Below are 21,425 nucleotides of genomic sequence, written 5' to 3' on the forward strand. Positions count from 1 at the left end.
GGCCAACTCTGTATGCAAAGATGGTGTGAAAATTAGCCACGATACTGCGCTACAGGTGAAGACAGAAAAACGAATGATATTAAAAATAAATTTCCTTTGATGCTGAAATATCATCCGTGAAACATTTAGTTTTCTAGCATAAGTAAAATAAATTCTGCAATAATTTTAAACGATAAACCTCTGAGAGATATACTTTAAAACAGACTCATCACTTTACGTCGCCACGGAAAAATATCTAAAGGATGTATAGGTTCGCACACGAGTGAAGACACCAGAAGTAAAAAAAATTTTTAATGAGGGCACGTGCTGCTGTGCACATTCATGGTACAACTTCTACATTTGGATCCAGCTTCATGCATACAATTAAACAGTTGTTCACCTGTGCATCCAAGTGCTTAATTTGTTGCATTATTTGTTACAGTGTGAAGAATTATACATAGGAGAAATAGGAAGAACATTGTCTGAATGAGTATATGAACAATTGTTTGTTTGTTTGTTTTGAATTTCGCGCAAAGCTATTCAAGGGCTATCTTCGCTAGCCGTCCCTAATTTAGCAGTGTAAGACTAGAGGGAAGGCAGCTAGCCATCACCACCCACCACCAACTCTTGGGCTACTCTTTTACCAACGAATAGTGGGATTGACCCTCACGCTTCCACGGCTGAAAAGACGAGCATGTTTGGTGCGACGGGGATACGAACCCGCGACCCTCAGATTACATGTCGAACGTCTTAACACACCTGGCCATGCTAGGCCTAGGGCGTGTATGACCATATGCAGGCGTGCATACATACTTTCATAGAAGGTCACACGTATCTTTAGCTTGTGTAACACTTGTGCATGTGTACACACTCACACGCAATACAGTAGAACCTAGACATTTTGAGAGCCCTTCCAACTGCATCCTAATGTCCTCTATAAAAAGGTTTTCTTAATCTAAACAATGAGCCATGGAAAGTTGGATTACATACCGGTCATACTAAATTTTTGAGTTTAAAGGCTTCCATTTTGCTTGTTATGCAGAATATGGGTGTTCATGAGTTGCATATGTTATGACAGGTCTCAGGGGTGGATTGTCTGTGACTTTTTTCTTTATTGTTCACAAAGTTTCAAAGTACTTTCTTCATTTACATTTACATTTAATAACCAAAGTAGAAATCCACTGAAAATAAAGCAACAAGTCATCGCTTGTGCCATTAGACTGTTTACATAACACCATAATACAATACTTTCGATAGCAATACAAGCACGCATACAGAAACAAGTCAACTGGACTACAGCTATGAGAACATGATATGGAATTTATCAGCTTATGTATCCTACAGTGCTTACAACGAGAATTCTCCAGAGTAATAAAATTGCGCTTGGAATCTGTGGAAACTTTTAGAACAATATATGGTTTGGAGTCAATCTAGCAGATATTGCAAGTGTTTGAATATTGGTCATTCTTCTGGGATGCTTGGAGTTTAGCGATATAATATACAGGCACGTAAAAATAATTGCCTGCTTTATCGAGTGCCCACGTAGAAAATGAGAGTGAAGACAGTTCTTTATCTGGAATATTGAGGTGCTAATTATTTAAAGATTTATTTTGGTTACAAATAGTCGAAAAACAAAGAGGCTGAAAAGGCTGGACTATAATTGCGTGGTGCCCATTGACCGAGTTTCCGCTGTATATATATTTCTAAACATTAATTTGTTGTTTCAATTTTTAGCTCTGGAGTACTAGCAATTTTCCGATATTTAAGAATGTGCCTCACTGGTGGGTCAAGTGATATCTTGAGGTAATATCCTGTCATATTTTTTTTTTCATGGGAATTAGCATAAATGATGTGGATAGTTTATACATCCCGAGAGGAATAGCATTATAGAGCCTTATATATGATACTATTTACTCTTAATACGAAACAATAATGAAGGCAACACGCTAAGTTATAGTATTTTTCGTGAATTAACAAGTAAGTAAATTTCAATTGTGTTTAGTTTTTCTCGTTCAACAAGTAAAGTTTCTTCAATCAAGTAAATTAAAATATTCAGTGAAGGCATTGTCTTTTCCCATTTTATCGTCTCTTAGACAGATTTAAATAAATAAACATTGATTTTCAGTTTGTTACACACTGGTGCTCAGTCTCTCTCAATAAATTTGGTCAAAATGAAAATTTAGGTTTTCGCCACAATACACCAGCTGAATGCCGCCCAGTGGCCTAGCGGAATATCTGCAGACTCGCATCGCTAAAATCCGAGTTGCCATACTCGTGGTGGGTAGAGCACAGTTAGTCCACTGTGTAGCTTTTTTGCTTAATTCTAAATCCACACTCATATCACTTATCTGATAAATAAGGTAAAATGTTTGATGCTGTGACCATAGGATTTATTATAGTTCTCAATTTGTGTGAAATGCACGCCAGTGTGATCTTTTGCGAAATAAATTGTACCAAACGAGGAAACGTAATTTTTCACAAGCAGGAAGACTTATAACAAAGACTAAAAAAGCTTGTTATTCGGTATAGACTTATCTGAGAGAGAGAAGTCGAATCTTGGAGAAATCCTTTCCTGAATAATGGCCTTTCGCCATGGGTGTAAAGATCTATGCCTATATTCTCACCACAGCAACAGTTGTGAAAACGACCTGAATATCTTTCACCCAGATTTAAGTTTTCCACTTATGAACGGCCTCAGTATACAACAAGCACAGGCACTAATTAATGTATAATCTGGCGAGTTCGAGACTGAATGGGTCAGTTTTTGTGAGAGTCTGGTCAATTCCATCCAAAATGTAAGAGAAGGGAGATATTGCTGGTCAACCACAGCTGTCAGTCTGAGATTATTTGAAAGTCAGTGGGACAAAAGTCACCAGTTAACAACAGTGATCAATAGGGCAGTTGTGAGCTCTTCTGTGATAAGAAGCATGCTACCAGAACTGCTAAGAGTCTTAGAGAAACCTATGGTATTTCAGAGCTTATAAAAAAATTTCTCCACCAAGAAAAAGGGAGCTAATATTCATCTAAATGATGGAATCCTGGACAATAGTTATTTAACAGTAGCTCCAATATTTTGGATGTATTAGCCTAGAATTGACTGAGACTATCTGATAAAGGCTGTTGCTACTCCTCACAGGTTCTTGTGGATGAAAGTAAGAGTTATCTTCCAACACTTAAAGGCACAGCTAAGGAAAATCTGGACCATTTCCTCTAACAGTTGAGTTATGAAATGAATATATGCAGGGACAATAAGTACAACATTTAATGCTGAATTTGTATACTTAACTCAATTAAGCACTTGAATGAGAAGTAAAAATCTGAAAGTATTCATCTGGCTGTGCAAGAGAAGTTACACAAAATTCTAGTGAAGGAGCAGCAAGACAGCCCTAATAGTTGCCCAAAACCCTAATGACGACTTTCTGATCTGGGTTGAGCTACCAGTAGCTGAGATAAATAGCCCAATTGTAAGATCAATGATGAAAAGAAGTGACTTTCCTTCTTTCCCAAGATATTGATTGGTGTTTCATGGTGAAATGTATGCACTACACTGTGTGATTTACACTTGATTATAACACAGTTAATATGATTCTTTTACAAAATTAACAGAACTCAAAGGGAATTGTGACACTTACTTTTCAAGCTTCTTTGTTTGTTGGGATTTACACAAAGTTACATGAGGGTTATTTGTAATAGCCATCACTAATTATGAAGTGATGAACTAGAGTAACTAGATGAACTAGCAAACTTTCACTAAGAAATGTCTACAAATTGATATTATAGTTTATATATTACTACACAGTTAAGATGACTGAAGTTTTCAGATTAATGCCTAGAACTTAAACAGTATGTAAGAAATTGAGGATATTGTCATTAGACACGTGAAAGCAACGTAGAGTTGCAGCAAGAGAAAAATAAATCAATTCTTCATTAAATAGAATAATAAGAAGGTCAGAATACACTGCTATAAACAACACTTGACCAAACAGAAAATAAACTAGGGCATCTAAAAGTAGGAATTTTGAAATGTTATGCAAAGTACATTAGAAGCAAGAGCAATGTTCCCTGTTTTGTTTAGACTAAAATTGCTTTAGAAATTTTTTTTTTCAGAAATTATTATTTATATTTATTTTAATCAAAATATTTAGTTAGATAAAGAAATCAATTTGATTTTTTAGAGAAAAAATCACGACTAATGTCACTGATTTAAACAAATCAACTCTAGATATTGAATCATTTTCACCCGAGTAATGCCAGATAATCTAATTTTTCATAAATGCTTTCTTATCTTGTATCAGGTTAAATTAATATTGAAAGGCCTACACACACACATTTGAATTAATGTTAAATATGTCTTTATTATAGTTTATACAATTCCATATCTGCTGTATGTGTTTGTTGTAGTGATATGTATATAAAAACATTTCTACTTTTATTTTGTGCTTTATATGAAATGAAATCTTTAGGGTGTATATTCTTACTTATTTCTTTTTATTGGTATTGATACCAGTAACATGACTAGCACGTGCACACTGAGAATATCATAATAAAACATGTTTTGTTAATTTGTAACAAGTAATTGTTCAGGGAACATGTTAAGTAACAGTACTAGTTCTCAGTCCAACAAGTGAAATTTTCAAGCAAAGAGGTAAAACCCAACATTTTTACTAATTTAAAAGTAAACTTTCTTCAATCCAGTAAGTATATATCTTCAGTCTCTTCATTCTGACTGAGTTGAAACATTTGATTGATTTTGTCTTTATTATAAGTGTTCAACCTCAGCCAAAACCTTAATTCAGTTTTGTTGGTTTGTTTTGAATTTTTGCACAAAACTACATGAGAGCTACCTGCACTAGCCAACCCTAATTTAGCAGTGTAAGAACAAAAAGAAGGCAGCTAGGCATCACCATCATTTTTTCTTGATGACGAGAAAACCACTTGAAATAAAAATGTATCTCAGAATGGCTGGTATGGGTATTAACACTTTTATTACAATGAAATAGAGAACAATGTTTTGACTTAGGAAGGTCAAAATGTTGTTCTCTGCTTATCAATAAAAGTGTTGATACCCATACCAGCAGTTCCGAGATACACCATCATCTTTTACCAACCAATAGTAGACATTGACCCATAATATTATAATGCCACCACAGCTAAGAATGTGAGCATGTTTGGTGTGATAGAGATTTGAACCTGTGGCCCTCATATTAGGAGTCAAGCATCGTAACCATGTGAACATCCCAAGCCAGGTTATCTGTTGTGTTCAACTAGGGGAATCAAACCCTTGATTTGAGCATTATAAATATGAAGACTTACAACTCATAATTCAGATTTACACCACTGTATACTTCCTACATCAACCTCCTGTTATCTGTGGGATCCACCCATAAGTACTATTTAGTATTAGTTGTCAGTCCAGAAAACATGATAAAGCACTGTGAAATACAACTCACAGATTTTATTTTTCATATATGTTATCAAGTTGAAAATGGCACATGCTCTTTGCTATGATATTTCTTTAAAATGTGATTTGGTAACTGTGTACCTTTCCAACGTGAGAACACACACACACAAGGAAAGACTTTCTGATATTTGCTTTAATATGGTTTTAAAATTTTTTGAAAGAAACCATCACAGCTATAAATAAATTTTTATTTTACTATATACTCTCCAACTTTCACTTTTGTTTTCCTAAGCTATCAAATTTAATGCCTTATGATAAACAATGAACTAAACATCATAATAAAACATTGTTGAACTATGTACATTTATTAGTGTTAAACTGTAATACAGATTTCTTCATCACCAATTCAAGTCTTCTAAGCTTTATAAATACCATTTTCTTATGCTAATTGATGCTTCAGTTTAATTTTATGTCAATGAACAAAACCATATACTGAAAAACTAAGTTTATTCTAATAGTCAGTGTGTCCATTAATATCTAATAAACACTAATAAGATCCTACTTCTCTATTTGGATATAATTAAGAAAACAAAAACAAAGGAATGAACAAAAGGTTAGTGATATAAAGATGATAGATTTATGTACAAACATTCTGAAATTGTAATTTTCTACCCCATTGTTTTCCATATTCCAGAGCAAAAGTTTTGATTAAATGTTTTTAAGCAGTCATACCTGGACACAAATAACATCTTACAAACAATGAAATTTTAATTACAATTTCTACTCTGAAAGATATTTTAAAGAATGGGATTACCATTTTCAGGCAGTTTACTTACAATTGGAATATAAGCTGGTTGAAGTGTTGAATACAATTTGTCACTTAACCAACAAAAAAGATATAAAGATACACGACTTTTCTTCAAGCAGCAACAGAAATCGCTTCAGAAATACTAGAGCACAAAACACATGTTAACATCAGTATAAGTACCCATGAACTGTTTAACAAAATCTTTACACCATGGATTAATAAGTTGTTTCTTACACTAGGTTTATTATCTTACATTTAATTCTAGAATTTAAGCTAGAAGCTTTCTAATCACTTGTTGCAATATTTTCTCATTAAAATAGTAAAAGTGACATGTAAAGCATACATTCATAAATTTGGTACCAGTTACTACCAAAGCTATATATTATAATCCTTATTTGTCTGTTAATACACATACCCAGAGGACAAAAAATTTTGTAAATTCTTAGGGTCTTTAAAGGATTTTGTTAATGTGTTAAAAACGTAATAAACACTGATGTAAAATGTACGACTACAATCCACTGATTGCAGAAAAACATTATGTCAATAGCAGTTGTTTAACCATAATAATACGAGTTAAAGTATTAATTTAATTTACCATTTTTTATGAGAAGTTATAATCATCACTTCACATTTTCAACTTTCACAAATGATAAGTGTGAACATTATTCCAAAAACACAACTGACAATTAAATACAGATGTAATATCTTGTGTTTTATAAATATTTAGAATTAATGAGTGTGTAATAAATAAAAAAGAAAGATACTCAATGCTGGATTTCTACTTCCAGTATCAACTAGTCACGGTGTTTAGTCAATATAAAACCTTAAAGATTGTCAAGTTTAAATGATGGAAAAGTACATATAACATACACACAAACATATGTAGGTGTATAAAGATTACATTTCATACACCTCACTGGTTAAAAGAAAACAGTCTTTCAATTGACAATAAAACAGAAAAGATAGTGTTGGCAGGAGAAATAAGACAAATTTGTCACAAATGTATTTTAGAGTTTTCTTTACTGATGATTGCTGTGTTAAATTTAAAACAAATAACTTTTTTTGTGAGTACATTTGTCATATACTAAAGGTGGTCATGTTTCTTTCTTTTTTTTAAAACAAGTTTATTTCAAAGATCACTAGGTATATCACCATATTCTACATCTTAGAAACTTACAAAGCCACTTTAAAATTCGTCATGTTTCCGTGTGTTGTCAGTTTGCTCTTTCACAACAACATGAACATTTACATGAACATGAATTTCATGGCTTCCTAATAGGTAACTTTTGACAGTCTCAGAGATAACAGATTCTGATGAGAACAGTGTTTTAAAGTGAGAAACATCAAACTTTGACCAACTTGGATATAAGACAGTGTTTTGAATTTTGGAATGAATGTGCACATTTTCAGCTGTATTCCCACAACTAGATGTTTTCTCATTAAATCTTACACTCTGTTTATGTACATCACTGAGGTCGTGAATGTGATTAGCAAACCTGTGGAACTTTTTATAATCAATTTTGGCATCTTTTAAGGAAACTTCATTCAAGACACCTTCTCTTCTATCAGAGCTGGCAGTGGTCAAAATTGTAGCATATTGTTCTGAATCATATGATAAGACTTTCTGAGCAGTATCTGGTTGTTTCTTGCCAGGGTAAAATGGTTTCTTTATCCTTTCCTCCTGAGTCCAGATGTTGGAGAACAAATCCTGCACAGAGTTATGCTGAATAAAAATCAGATCTATGTAAACTGTTAGTAACCATCCACCACCACCTGAACTATGCACATTGCCTATTTTGTTAGGTAGAGAATTAAAACAGTGTTTTCTCTCAAATAACCCTTTTAACTTTTAAACAATCAAACTCCAGACATTCTTCCAACAGAGGGAGGAGGAGCATAGGGAACTCTGCGGAGACGATGACGTCTCTTGCGAGGCTGTTTGCCTAAACGGAGCCATTGATTGAGAAGAGCCATTCCCACCACCAAAATTAAAAAGACACCAAATAAAGACAAAGTGTTAGAACGAAGGTCGGAGGGATGGATGCTCACAATCTGTTGAGTTTCCCATGGAAGCTTGGACAATGAATGTGGTAACCCATTCTGTCTGAAGGGCAGAGGAACATCAAGACCAACTGAGAGAAGTTTCTGAGCTCTGTACAAGTTGCTGAAAAAACATTTAAACTTATTAATACATTATTTTTTACCATAAATTAATATATTTTCTATTGAAGATAATGTTAACAAATGTGAAACTTGAAAATATACTCATAAACATCTGAACTTTGCATTCAAGAAGAATTATTTAAAAATAAATATTTTACTGTGTATTAATAGTATATCACACTAGAGAATTGACCAGAAACAATCTATAAGCATAATGAACTTTTGTTATCTTTTTATATAGCGAACACTTACAACAGAAAGGTCTGTCCTATTCAAATACAATATAAAGGATATACCTGAAGACACACCACTGTTCTGTTTAAACATGTACTATGTCCTCTATATAAACAACAAAATTATATTTTATCAATTTACTGTTGTATTACTATAATGTAATTCTGTGCACAAGTATATTATATTAACATATTTACTTGTTTATTGGAAATCCCTACACAGACTCCTTGGTAACATGTAATGCTTACATGCAATATTATTGTACAATTGTGATCTAATCAAAGTGAGACATTTGTTTAAGGCAAAAAAAAGAGGAAGTACCAGCTGCAACCACTAACCTTGGAGCAGATTTATTTAAAGGAAAAGGTGTTGTCCATGATAAATGCAGGCAAGGCGGAAGTGGTCGAGTTTGTGGGGTGCCCAAATGATGTTCCAAAACTTTGGAGTAGCGATAAAGATGATTTCCTGAAATTTAAATAAAAATTCTTTTGCTTCAAGGAATGCATGTAGTGAGATGTTGCATGATATAACCTGAACTTTTCTCATTCCTGCTGGGTGATTTACTGTCATTTGCATAATTTAAATATGGTTTAAAGAATATTACCAGAATAAGATTACATAAAAACAGGTGTAAATTGTTATGACCCTGAGGCTGTTAGGATAAATAATTTTTAATTTACTTTTATAATCTGCAATCATTATAGAACTACAAAAAAAAAGTACTTCAGGTTTATTTCATTATTTTTGTGTGGTGGTTATCATGTCAGTCAAATGGACTGAGCCCATATAGTAAAGAAAATAACAAACTGAATCAAATTTTCCTGAAATTTTTGGTATTCTCTAGCAGTTTTTAAGTGGAGTTTGAAACCTGTAATATGGAAAAGGTATTTTTATTCTTAATATCAAAATTATCTTACAATCAGACTATTCAAGATAACTAAAGTAAATTTACAGACAAATTTTTGTTACAAATACTTTTTTGTGCACAATATACCTGTAATGTTTGCTACATTTTGTAAAGATGCATTAAGTTAAACTGAATCATATAATTTATAGCAAACATTAATTTTTCCAATATGGATTTGGTTCAGTGGAGTGAATTTTTTTTACCTAACATAATACCTTTTTAATTTTCCCATTTTAGTTTAAGTTAAAAAATGTACATAAATAAATAAAAAATACAAATAAAATAAATTTAACATTTACTTCATGTCTGAAGCCTTTTGCCTTGTAAACTGGGCTTCATTAACCCTAAATGATTCTCCTAAAGTTGGTTGTCCAAAACATAATTCATGTAGCTTTTAAATAAACATTTCAAAAAAACAAATAACAATTAAAATAATAAAACAGAATGCCCTAAAATTACTATAATTTATCTGGTTTTCTAACTGACCCGTAAAATAATTTAAAATATTTCATTGTTTATTCGAGTGCTGACTTCAGTCTTCACTCAATAATATTCAGTTGGAAAATAGCATATTTTATCAAAATAAATTAATATAAAGAGGTCACAATCATATAAACATCAAAATAGGCTTTCTATTGGTTACAGATGTGTACCATTTGCAAGTAAGTTTAAGTAAATAAGAGACTGCAAAACCATGAAGAGTTGGGAAGAGTTTTGGTGGGTATAACAAATGTACTGGTATCTCACACAATAGAGAAGGCAGGAGATTCTTATTTTAATTCAATTTTAATTATCATTATTTTGTATACTTAAATGTTGGACACTCTGAAACACATATAAAAGGAAGAAAGAAAATTTTAAATGGAGAATTCAGAGTAAAGTGGCATCACATGAGACATAGAAGATAATTTATTTGAATATTTTCATTTACATTAAGATATCAAAACTTATATAATATTAAAATCTAAATTATAACCTACACTTTGAGGCCAACGTTATTGACATATCTTGAAAATAAAGCTGTTTAATCAAATTTTAAATATCTGTAAAAGTCAGGACATGCACACTTTGACCCCCACCTGGACATACAGTTACCATAATCTAGTACTTTTTTTTATCAATAAAATGTAAAGCTAAGTATTTAAACTGATGAAATAAACTACAACATTCCAAAGTCAATTTTCATGTAATGAAAATGTATTTCCAATAGATAAATATCTCTCACATAAATAGCTATTCTCATTCACTACTGCCTTCAATATGGAAAAATATTTTATACACATGCAACCTGCCTTCTGTTTCCTCTAAGTTGAAATTGACTGATTTTAGTGTGTCTCTCATACAACAACCCTCCACTAACAAGAGTGCAACTCCCTATATTCGATTCTACTTAACTATTACTTTGCATTTTGGCAGTAAATGGAAGCATTAGTTTTCAAAGGGGAAGAAAGGTTTGAAGTGTGATAAGAGGCAAGTATCTATCAGAAACACACTTTGAGTATAAGAAAATTATTACTTCCAATAAAGTACACTACCTCTACTGACACAAATAACTAGAATCCCACACTGAGTAGGTGGAGGGATCAATATGAAGGAAAGAAAGTAGCATCTTTCAAAAGTGTACAAAGGAAACTGCCTAAGATAAGATAGTCAGATTATAAGACCTGATGTGGAAGACTGTACCACTGCTAAATCAGGTATATTCTTCATTCTTCATAAAAAATGTTGCAAATATGGATGGAAAAATACAGGAGCATATCCAAGCGGGAAAAAAACTATGACTGGACAGTGATTCAAAGCATGCAATATTCATTAAACTCAATTCCTTTAAAATATAAAAGTGTGTACAATGAAACAGATGCACCCCTAAGTATAGAGTGGTGAGGGCATGACATACCGTACATGTTAAGTCAACTACATTCAAAACCTATGCTGCAGGAAACTGACATCCACAATAGGGTAGAATGAGGACCATACCAATAGTATGTCAACTACAATCAAAAACCCAGCCACTGGGTACTGACATCCATGTGGGGGAAGGAAAGAAAGTCATACCACCAGCAAGTCAACTAAAATCCAAAACCTAGGCCACTTCGAACCAACATCCACGTGGAAGTAGGAAAGAGAAACACACTATCATCACCTCAAATTCAAAAACCAGAGGGAATCATGACCCTCACCCCCAACTCCTGGACAAGGTACATGGTAGTTTAAAATGATATATCAATCCAGGAACCCAACATCCAGTAGTGAAAAGATGTCTACATATTATGAATCAACTCCCTCAAAAGTGAAAATGAACAGAAGTAACCCAGATGCAATAACCCCCTTGGAACAATATACATCAAGGGATTGTGGAAGAGGAAAAACCATAACAATCTATAATTACCTCCACTGTATCTAGAACACGAATGAATTATAATTGAGGGAGGAATATAGACATCCATAATACATGTATGAGGACTTATGTTGGTTGGTTCTACTCTAAATCTAAAACCTGACAACTAGGAGCCAACACCCACATAGGAGTAGGATGAGGGATTCCAACTGAAGGGATGAACTGCAATTTTGATGTCTAACATCATCTACACCAGCAGACCACCACAGCCCTACTCTCTTCTGAATAGTTTTAAATAATTTCTATATTTTGTTTGAATTTCATTATCACATTCAGGAGGATGTCTCTATGGTCCACCACCCCAACAGTTTGGAACTGGAAAGTAGTAATTACTTTCTAACTCCACTAGAAGAAAAGAGATGAAGGAGATGGAGGAATGATAACAGCTGAGATGTTGCAATGTAGCCATAAAACCATACTTAGAAAATCAGATTATACTAATTTATTCAATACAAAGCATGGCAGGGATAGCAGCTATCTACTTCTAATTTACTCATGTTGTCCATGAGTAAGTATTGTCTGGGACAAGCAAACTTATGAAGCAATTCTATCTTGAGGATAAACCTACAAGTGCTCTTGTGGATCACCCATCTCTGCAATGTGCACTGCATGGCCATGAAATTATAATACAAAATTTGACATGGCATAACATTGTGGAACTGAGCATTTGAAAAATACCTGGTCAGGTACCACTCACAACAAAGTGGGATTCAGTAAGAAAAAGAGGAGCAGTCTCTTGAAAAGAGGAATATATACAAGAAAACATAACTTGCCCAGTCACAGTCTCAAGAAAGTGTAAAGGATTGCCAGGTGACTGACAATAGTCTGAGAAGAAAGAAACAGCTATCCAAAGCAAAGAATGGGAGACGAACATATGACACGTAGTTCCAGTGCTAAACAGATGATGTATCTTCAAATGACAGCAGGGAAGACATGCAGAGAGAAAAGAAGGTACATGACAGGAATGAAGGCACTAGAAAGTGAGAAGGTAGAGGAAAGCTGAGAAAAGCTAGGTCATCTGAAAATGGGTTCTGGTATTACAGGAGGAAGACAAGCAATATTGGAAGCATGTAGAGTTGGCCCTCAAAAACAAAATTAATATTAAGAAATACAAATTATAAGCTAAAGGTAAAAAAATGTTAGCATAAATTAAACAAAAGTGAAATAGTCAATACACTGGAAATGTTAACATTGTGTAGTGACATATGCATATGGATAGAATATTCTGTGATGAATAAAAGATAAATTACACTGCACAACAAAGTTTTTGCTTCTTGAATACTGATGGGTGTTCCTTATAGATTTTGGATGCTGATCACGAAAATCACATCCAAATTTGCCCATCATATACCGTTTCATCAAAATCTTCAGTTTTGTCATGTTTTTCTTATATTTATGTCCAAAATTTTTTGTTTCTGTAAGAGACCTATGAACAATGTTTTGTGCAGTCTGGGCACGTCCAGGCATGAAGTAAGGCCAAATTGGAAGCTGTTCTGTGGAAGTATGCAGCCCGAGCATGCCGTAGCCAGTTTGACACTGTCTCAGCAGGCTATAAAGTGGCTTGCATACACAGATGCTGCTCATTGTATTAATATAGACCTTATAGTGTGTACATATTGTTTCAGAATATAGCATTGCTTCAGTAGCACTGTAACAAGCAAGTTAGATGTTATAGACGTTTTACAGGACGATTGGTGTCAGTTAATATGTCTCGTCAATGTCGTAACAGCCACAATACATTCTGCTGTATTTGTGATGAGTATATGCTTGTTCATCAGAGATGCTCAATAACTGCTCTTGTGAAGAAAGCATATCATCTGTACTTTGCCTGTAAAATTTGTGATCAAGACCAGGAATAGGCACCTCACATTTGTTGTGTGACACATGCTGTCCCAATGATAAGGCGAGAACAGAAAGACCATGTGACGGACTGTTATTTCTGTTTGACTAATGTGTCTGGTTTCTCTGCCAAAAACAAGAAGTCAATTGAATACCTTAATCTGCCTTCAGCCACATGATGAAAGTCTTCCAATTCTGAAACCACCAGAGGAATAAATCTTAAATGAACCAGATGAAGAAACTGCAATGCAGGGAACTGGCAGTGACATTGATCCAAATTTTGAACCGTGCTCCTCAGGCAATCTACATCTCACAACACAGTCAGAATTAAACGATCTGGTCAGAGATTTGGGTCTGTCAAAAGCAAAAGCCAAATTGCTGGGTTGAGACTGCAGGTATGGTGTTTGCTATCACCAGGTACGAAAATTTCTGTTTTTGAAGCTGCTAAGATGATATAACCAAATTCTTTGCACAAGTTGACAGTCTCAGTTTCTGTGTTGACATCAAAGGATTGTTCTCTGCTTTGGATTGTGACCATGACCTGCAAGAGTGGCGCCTTTTTATTGATTCATCAATGTTAAGCCTCAAAGCTGTTCTGTTACACAATGACAACGTTCACCCTTCAATACCTGTTGGCTATGCAGCACACATGAAAGAAACCTACGAGAACATGAAAATGTTGCTGAAACACATCCAGTACAGCAAGTACATCCAGAATATCTGTGGAGATCTGAAAGTCGTTGATCTGTTACTGGGACTGCAGCTCGGCTATACAAAGTACTGTTGTTTCATCTGTGAATTGGACAGTTGTGCCAAAGAGTCACATTATTCTAGAGAGAATAAACCACTCTATAAAAGTTAGTTCTAGGACAGAAAAATGTGGAGCATGAACCGCTTGTCAACCCGGCAAAGATTTTTTGCCTCCTCTTCACATAAAATTGGGACTTATGAAGAATTTCGTGAAAGCAATGAACAAAGAAGCAAAGGTTTTAGTTATTTAAGACAGATATTCCCAAGAATAACTGAGGCCAAAATCAGAGAGGCCAATTTTATTGGCCCTCAGATCAGACATGCTATGAGTGACAAGCGGTTCGAAGATCTGTTAGTTGGGCCAGAAAAGATTGCCTGGAAAGCCTTCAAAGGCGTTATTGACAATTTTCTTGGCAATTACAGAGCCCCACATTACATTCAGCTGATAGACAAACTTCTCAAAGCATACAAAACAATGAAGTGCAACATGTCACTCAAGATTCATTTCCTCCACTCACACTTGGACTTCTTTCCTGCAAATCTCAGTGCTGTCAGTGACGAACACGGTGAAAGGTTTCACCAGGACATTGCTACAATGAAAATACAATATAAGGGCAACTGGAATCCATCAATGCTTGCTGACTACTGTTGGACACTGCAACGTTATGCACTGGACATTGAATACAAATGAAAATCAGGAGCAAAACACTTTTAATTATGTTGAACTTAATAGCGTATTGGAAACATAAACACAATTAAATACATTATTGCCGGTAAACAGTTAACTGTCTATTTCTCAGAGTTCCTACATGATGAAGCAAAACCAAAACTATATTTGTGCATACCCACCAGGTACCTGTCACAATCAGCAAAGACTTTTCAAAAATATTGTTGTGCAGTATTATCTATAAATAAATAAACCTGTAAAAAGAACCACAGGTAAACAGAAAATAGCAGACATTTATTAAGCCTAACTGAACAAGATATTTAACCTAATTATTGATTAATGCAGAAGCAGAACTACCAGTAATCCAAAAATAAATACCTGTGAAGCCTAATTGAACAATACAAAACAAAGAATATCACTAAGCCATAAAAAAACAAAAACCTTAACCAAGCAATAAGTGTATACAATATTGGGATAAGTTTGTGTGTACCCTAGCTCAAGAGTTTCACACAAACCTAGTGAATAAGAAGAAAAACAATATACTGAAATTAATAACACATATGCCATTAAAATGAATTACAAGTAATCCTAAAGTTACAAAGATCATGGTGAGCCTAAGTGAATGGTATAGTAAAAAAATACAACCAAGACTAATGGCTAACCTAAACTTCAATAAGAATATCAAATAAAACTTATGTTATAGAACCCAACTAACAACAAATAACAACATTCGAAATAAAAGTATAATTTTTAAGCTTTCCAAAGTTAGTGAACTGTACTGTAAATGTGTAGGTTCCCTAAACTTGGGGTGAGGTCCAAAGAAAGTCAGTTTGTAGGACAATCAATCTCCCAATGAAATAAAGCTGAAAAATCTTCCTGTGAAGTATCGTGACCTGAAGTCTGTGTGAATGTACTAATAGAACATATAACCTCCAAAGTGATAACGGAAAATTCATAATGCAAACTGAACAATCAAACAGAACTGTGTTGGCATAAACAATAAAATGTTTTTGTAGTGAAGTAATAAGTTCTGTAGCCAGGTCAAAATATAAAATAATTCTATATACATAAAGCGGCTGGTTTGGGTTAAGAAAATTTTTTTATGTAGAGGACCGAACAATGTTTCGACCTTCGATCCTCTACATAAAATATTTTCTCAACCCAAACCAGCTGTTTTTACATGTATATTTTTCTCTACAAGTGGGTTTTCTCGTCATCACTGATAAAATAATTTCACTTTGGAATAACTCAACAAGTTGCAAATATTATTATTGTATAATAAAGATTAATCTTTTGAAAGAAATTAATGCCAAGGTATTGAAAAATTTTCTAATAAAACACATGAAGAAAGCATAAACTAAATATTAGAACATGAGAACTGCTAAACTAGAAGTGATAGTTCAGTATAATTGAATAGAGGGAGTCTCATGTGTCAAGTGAGTATGTTGCATTCTTATTGGTAGAAGGTTGTTCTTAATAATAATTTGCAAAAGATACATATTAGAGTCAGTCAATTCCAACTGAGGGAAAATAAAAGGTTTATGATATGCATAAAAAATTTTACACATAGAAGGCAGCACTGAATGAGAATAGCTATTTATGTAAAGGAGGTTAAGTACTTTATCAGAATTACTTACCTTCCATGCGTTGAGGTAAATCAAAGGCTGGTGGAACTGAAAATGGTTTTAGTGTTTCAAACACCGAAACCAAGTTTGCTGTTGAAGCATACTGTAAAATAGCCTCTAACAACCAAAACAATCTGTAAATGAAAAGAGTCTGTCAGTTTGAGTTTCCTAGAACTATAAGGCTATGTTCACTATTACAATAATAATAATAAAATATTTCATTATAATTTACACATAAGTGTAGTCTGAATTATTTAAACTGTACTATTAGTCATTACATACACACATCTTTATATACATATATACAAAGATATACAATTTACTACAAATATCTAAATGGATATATAAGAAGACAATATTTAAAAGTAACAAGTCAAAAATAAATGTAAGCTCAATTAAACAAATGTGCACAAGTTTGGTGCACTGGACTAACCCCATACTAGGAAGGTAATATTAACCATACTTCCAAATGGATTAATAATATATATACACACAATGTGGCAAGATTTTAGTAAAATTTACATGTCTACTTTACACAAAAAATCAGATTTGTTACAAAAGTATTTATATTCAAGATGTTTGTGAATTTATGATGACAGTATGATTCAGGCTTTAGCAAGTTGGTGTGCATGATGGTATTCATGGAAAAATAAACTTTTGTCCATCACAAAAAGTTTACACATTGTATATACATAATCTACAAGAAATTTCAAAATGCTTATCCACATTTGTTTTCAGTACATCCATATTTTGTATCTGGTACTTGTTCTATTCTACAATAAACAGTCACTAAATTAACAATGTAGGGTGAAATTAATAGTTGATAACTTTGACATTAAATACATAATACCATGTTCGATGACACTCCATAAAGGCTATAGCTTGTGAACCCCACACATGCAAACAGGATTAAGAAAAATAATGGAAAACTAAAAATCTAGAATTTAGTACAGTGAAATTTCTCAAAAGCAGTTTTTGTTTTCCTTCTTTTTCTATTTGTTTAGTGGATGTTTATTTTTTGATGGTCGACTTCAAGACAATGACATATTTTAATGTTTACAAGTTTTAAGTTTTTATTAACATTTTTTATAATTTTGCTTTTGTAAAAGTTATAACTGATGACCAAATTTTACTTTAGACTGTTTATAATTTATGTACAAAGGTCTATTTGCAAAATAGTGTTCCTAATTTTAAACTTGCAGACTAGAAAGAAAGACAGTTAGTCCACATTCCATTGTCAACTCTTGAATGCCTCGTCTAACTGAATTATGAAATTTTACAGTCTCTCTGGCCCCAGCAGCATGGAGTGGAATTTTGTACCAACAGGATACCAATTGTTAGTATCTCTGGATTCACAGTTTGGGAATGCTCACTAATACAACATCTACAGTCCTGGGAAGATTACAGACTTTTCATGCACATTACAACAACTGTTTATTTCTGTAATATAGTTTTTATTCCTGTGTAGTTGCTTTTTGATTTGGTAAAGAATTTTGTTACAATAAATATTCTATAATAATAGTAATAATATGCTCCTATTAAGAAATATAGAAGACTAACCCTTAATATATCAGTTTGTTAGTGCAGTTCACATGATTTGGGCTCACATTATTACTTTAAATGTTAAATTCAACACAGTGAATCAACCTAACAACACAAGGTCTTTTGCTGGTATATATATAAATAAATGATAAAAGAGCCTCTGCATATGTGACCACCATATCTCTAAGAAGAAAGAACTTGGAGACCTGAAAATTTGCATGCATATTATGGTCATTCTGGAAGTGTGCACCTGAATATTACTTTTTAAATAGGACTCAAAAACGTTCTGCTTCCTTAATATATATAGAAGACTATAATATTTTTTCTAATTCTCACTTACTGAATGAACAATACATGGAAGTTTTCTGCCAATTACTCTTTTTTTTCTATACAAACATGGGAAGAAAAATACAAATATGAAAATTTTGAAAAGGTTGAATTGAACTAAGTTTGGGAAATGGGAACAAACAATGGGGAGAAAAATATGAATAAAAGAATACTGGAAGATCCAGAGGATGAGAAAAATCAAATAAATATACAAGAAGAAAAACAATTCTGAGAAACTAAATTTAAACTATTTGCTTAAAAAAAGTTGAATTAAGTTTCAGAAATGGCAAGAGACAAATCAATTAAATAGTGCACTGACATAGCTATAGAATATTTAAGATAATGGAGATGCTTGACTCTTACATTCAGGTATCTGTGAATCATGATGGGGCCTTAGAATCTCTCAGTCTGTACAGTGTGGGTATTTTATGGTAGTATATATACATCAACGTGGAGTTATTTTAGTGTCTAGAGGGACTGATAAACAATAAAGGCTTTTAACAAGAAGACTCAGTATCAAGTCCCACAAATTCCACTCTTTACTACCATAAAAAGTCCTTCTCCAAGCTTCTTTGAAGATGGTATTCAAAATGCAGGACATAAACTAGCAAGTTATACATAGAAACAGTATAAAAATATCTTTGTAATAAACTAATAACCAATAGTTAGATGATTATAGAGGCTATTATCTGTGACAACAATTCACATCTGATAAGCAAAACTTTATGCAATTTATTTTAAAATTAAAACATTGAAAAATTAAAAACCAACAGTCAGAAAAGATGTCATGTGCATACCAGAAGGACCAAAGTATTTCATCAAAAATATAATCATATTACAAGAATTAAGAATTCTGCAAAAAAATCTATTAAAATTATCTATGTATCGAGTATTCAACAGATACATCAAATTACACACTTTTCAGTATATGGGTACAATATCACACTACAAACATTTATTTATACATGTATTATATCACACTACACAGGCACTATAAATACTTTCTACCTTTCTGTACATGGATGGAATATTAAACTTCTAAATCACTACATCTTTCTATATGAATATGAATATATGATCACACTATGAATCTTTCATTATACTTGTTGATTCAGAAGTTCACAAACAGGAGTATAATTAAAAAGTGAGAGGAACAAGAACATGGTATGGAATAAGTTGTGGGTTTACCCCTATGACTTATCACTGATGTCAACCATGGTTGACTTCAAGGTCTATTCTTTCAAAATGTTCTCTTATGTACATCATACACCAAACATTTCAACTGTAAAGAACCATTTTAAACCAAAATCACTAAACATTTGGAACCACTCATATAATTCAGCAACAGTCTAGTGACACTCTCCACACATACCAGGACCATGTTCTGTAACTGAATTATTTAGATTGCCTCACAGTAGTTGCAGCAAAGTATATTACTGTTACTCTGCTGAAGAACTTACAATAGTTTTTAACCTTTTGGACCCTTCAAAACTTGAATGGCCTACCTATGCAAAATGTTGACCATGCACTTCAAACTTAGGCTTGTGTAACAATCTTTGTCATGATGAAATTTTGATCTTTTGTGTTGCAATATCAGGAGCAGGGAAGTGTAATTTTATGTTTGTAACCAGAGCTCACAAAATGTAACTAAAGTTCACCAGTCAAGGTAAACAAAGTGTCACTCATTCTTCACAACTGCATAAAAGACAAATCATAGTTTACCTACTTACAACAAAATATTATCATATCCACATACCCTATAACACATACCTATGCAAATTATTCTTACCTCTTATCTTTGATCCAGTATTTCTTTAATAATCCTGGCAAAATTTTAAGTTATAACCAAAAGTATTCCACGTAGTTTTTTTGCACAAAGTACCATCTTTCTGTTGCCTGCGAATGTTCAAACTGAGGATGGGATGGTCCATTTAGATTGTCACTAGATTGCTTAAATTTTCAATTTCAAGTAAAGATCAAAATATGTTTTTTTATCAGATCCATTTGATAGAAACAGCCTTTAATGGATGTCCTAAAACAGGAAACCTATCAATTCCTACACAGCTTTTGCTACTAGATCTTTCAGTTAAGTTCCTGATCACATATCTTAAATTTATACCATTCTCTCCATACATTCTGCATTAAACTGTACTCATTTCTACTTTACTCTTATGTAACAGGTTCTTGCAATGAGATTCAAAGGTTAAAATTTCAGGTGCACCAAATATTTCTAAATTTTCTCTTTGCCAATGCAGCATTTGCCATGTCATCTGTAGCAGAATTTGTGAACCTATCAATTGAACTTATGATCCTAGTCTTTAATACTTTCTTTGTTGACTTGAATCTCTGATGTCCTTGTTTTGTTTTGTTCAGCTTTACATTTTGAACATCCCATTCATTGGAATTCCCATTAATATATATTTATTCTGCACTGCACCCAAGTAGTCCTTAAGCTCTTCAGGTCTTCTCATTGAAACATACCTGACTCAGAAAGATATTTGTTTTCTGATAAACACTTGAACACCAAAAGAAAGTACAAAATGATGACAAAATCAAAACTCACCAGTCTTTAACATCTCTTTAGACTGGCTAGTCTCTCAAAATGCTTTAACATAAATGTCCAGGCCACTGTCACAACTCTCATGGTCCTCACTTTGCTGACCATCCATCTGATTGTATGTAATTTAGCAGTTTTAATAATTTTGTTACTAGGGTTCTTGCTGTTTGCGACAGTTGCTACAGGTTTCTCCTGAAATTGTTGTAAAATGTGGAAAGTGATACGAGC

The 21,425-nt window shown here is 33.2% G+C and overlaps 1 protein-coding gene across 1 annotated transcript; it reads right to left on the reverse strand.

Annotated features, from left to right (window-relative positions):
- Positions 1–5,870: 5,870 nt before the first annotated feature.
- On the reverse strand, positions 5,871–16,912 carry LOC143240155 (uncharacterized). Its single transcript, XM_076482123.1, has 3 exons — positions 16,784–16,912; positions 8,924–9,050; positions 5,871–8,352 (listed from the first exon to the last, which is right to left on the reverse strand). Exons 1-3 carry the CDS (start codon positions 16,788–16,790, stop codon positions 8,046–8,048), a joined length of 441 nt encoding a protein of 146 aa, XP_076338238.1. The 5' UTR covers positions 16,791–16,912; the 3' UTR covers positions 5,871–8,045.
- Positions 16,913–21,425: the final 4,513 nt, after the last annotated feature.

Source organism: Tachypleus tridentatus, chromosome 13, assembly GCF_004210375.1.
Source record: "Tachypleus tridentatus isolate NWPU-2018 chromosome 13, ASM421037v1, whole genome shotgun sequence".
Classification (NCBI taxonomy): domain Eukaryota; kingdom Metazoa; phylum Arthropoda; class Merostomata; order Xiphosura; family Limulidae; genus Tachypleus; species Tachypleus tridentatus.

Bases quoted from the DNA above. Each gene is read 5' to 3' on its own strand.
- LOC143240155 (XM_076482123.1), bottom strand. The intron at 8,353-8,923 runs GTTAGTGGTTGC...ATGTTTTTTCAG, and splicing joins TTAAATAAATCTGCTCCAAG to CAACTTGTACAGAGCTCAGA.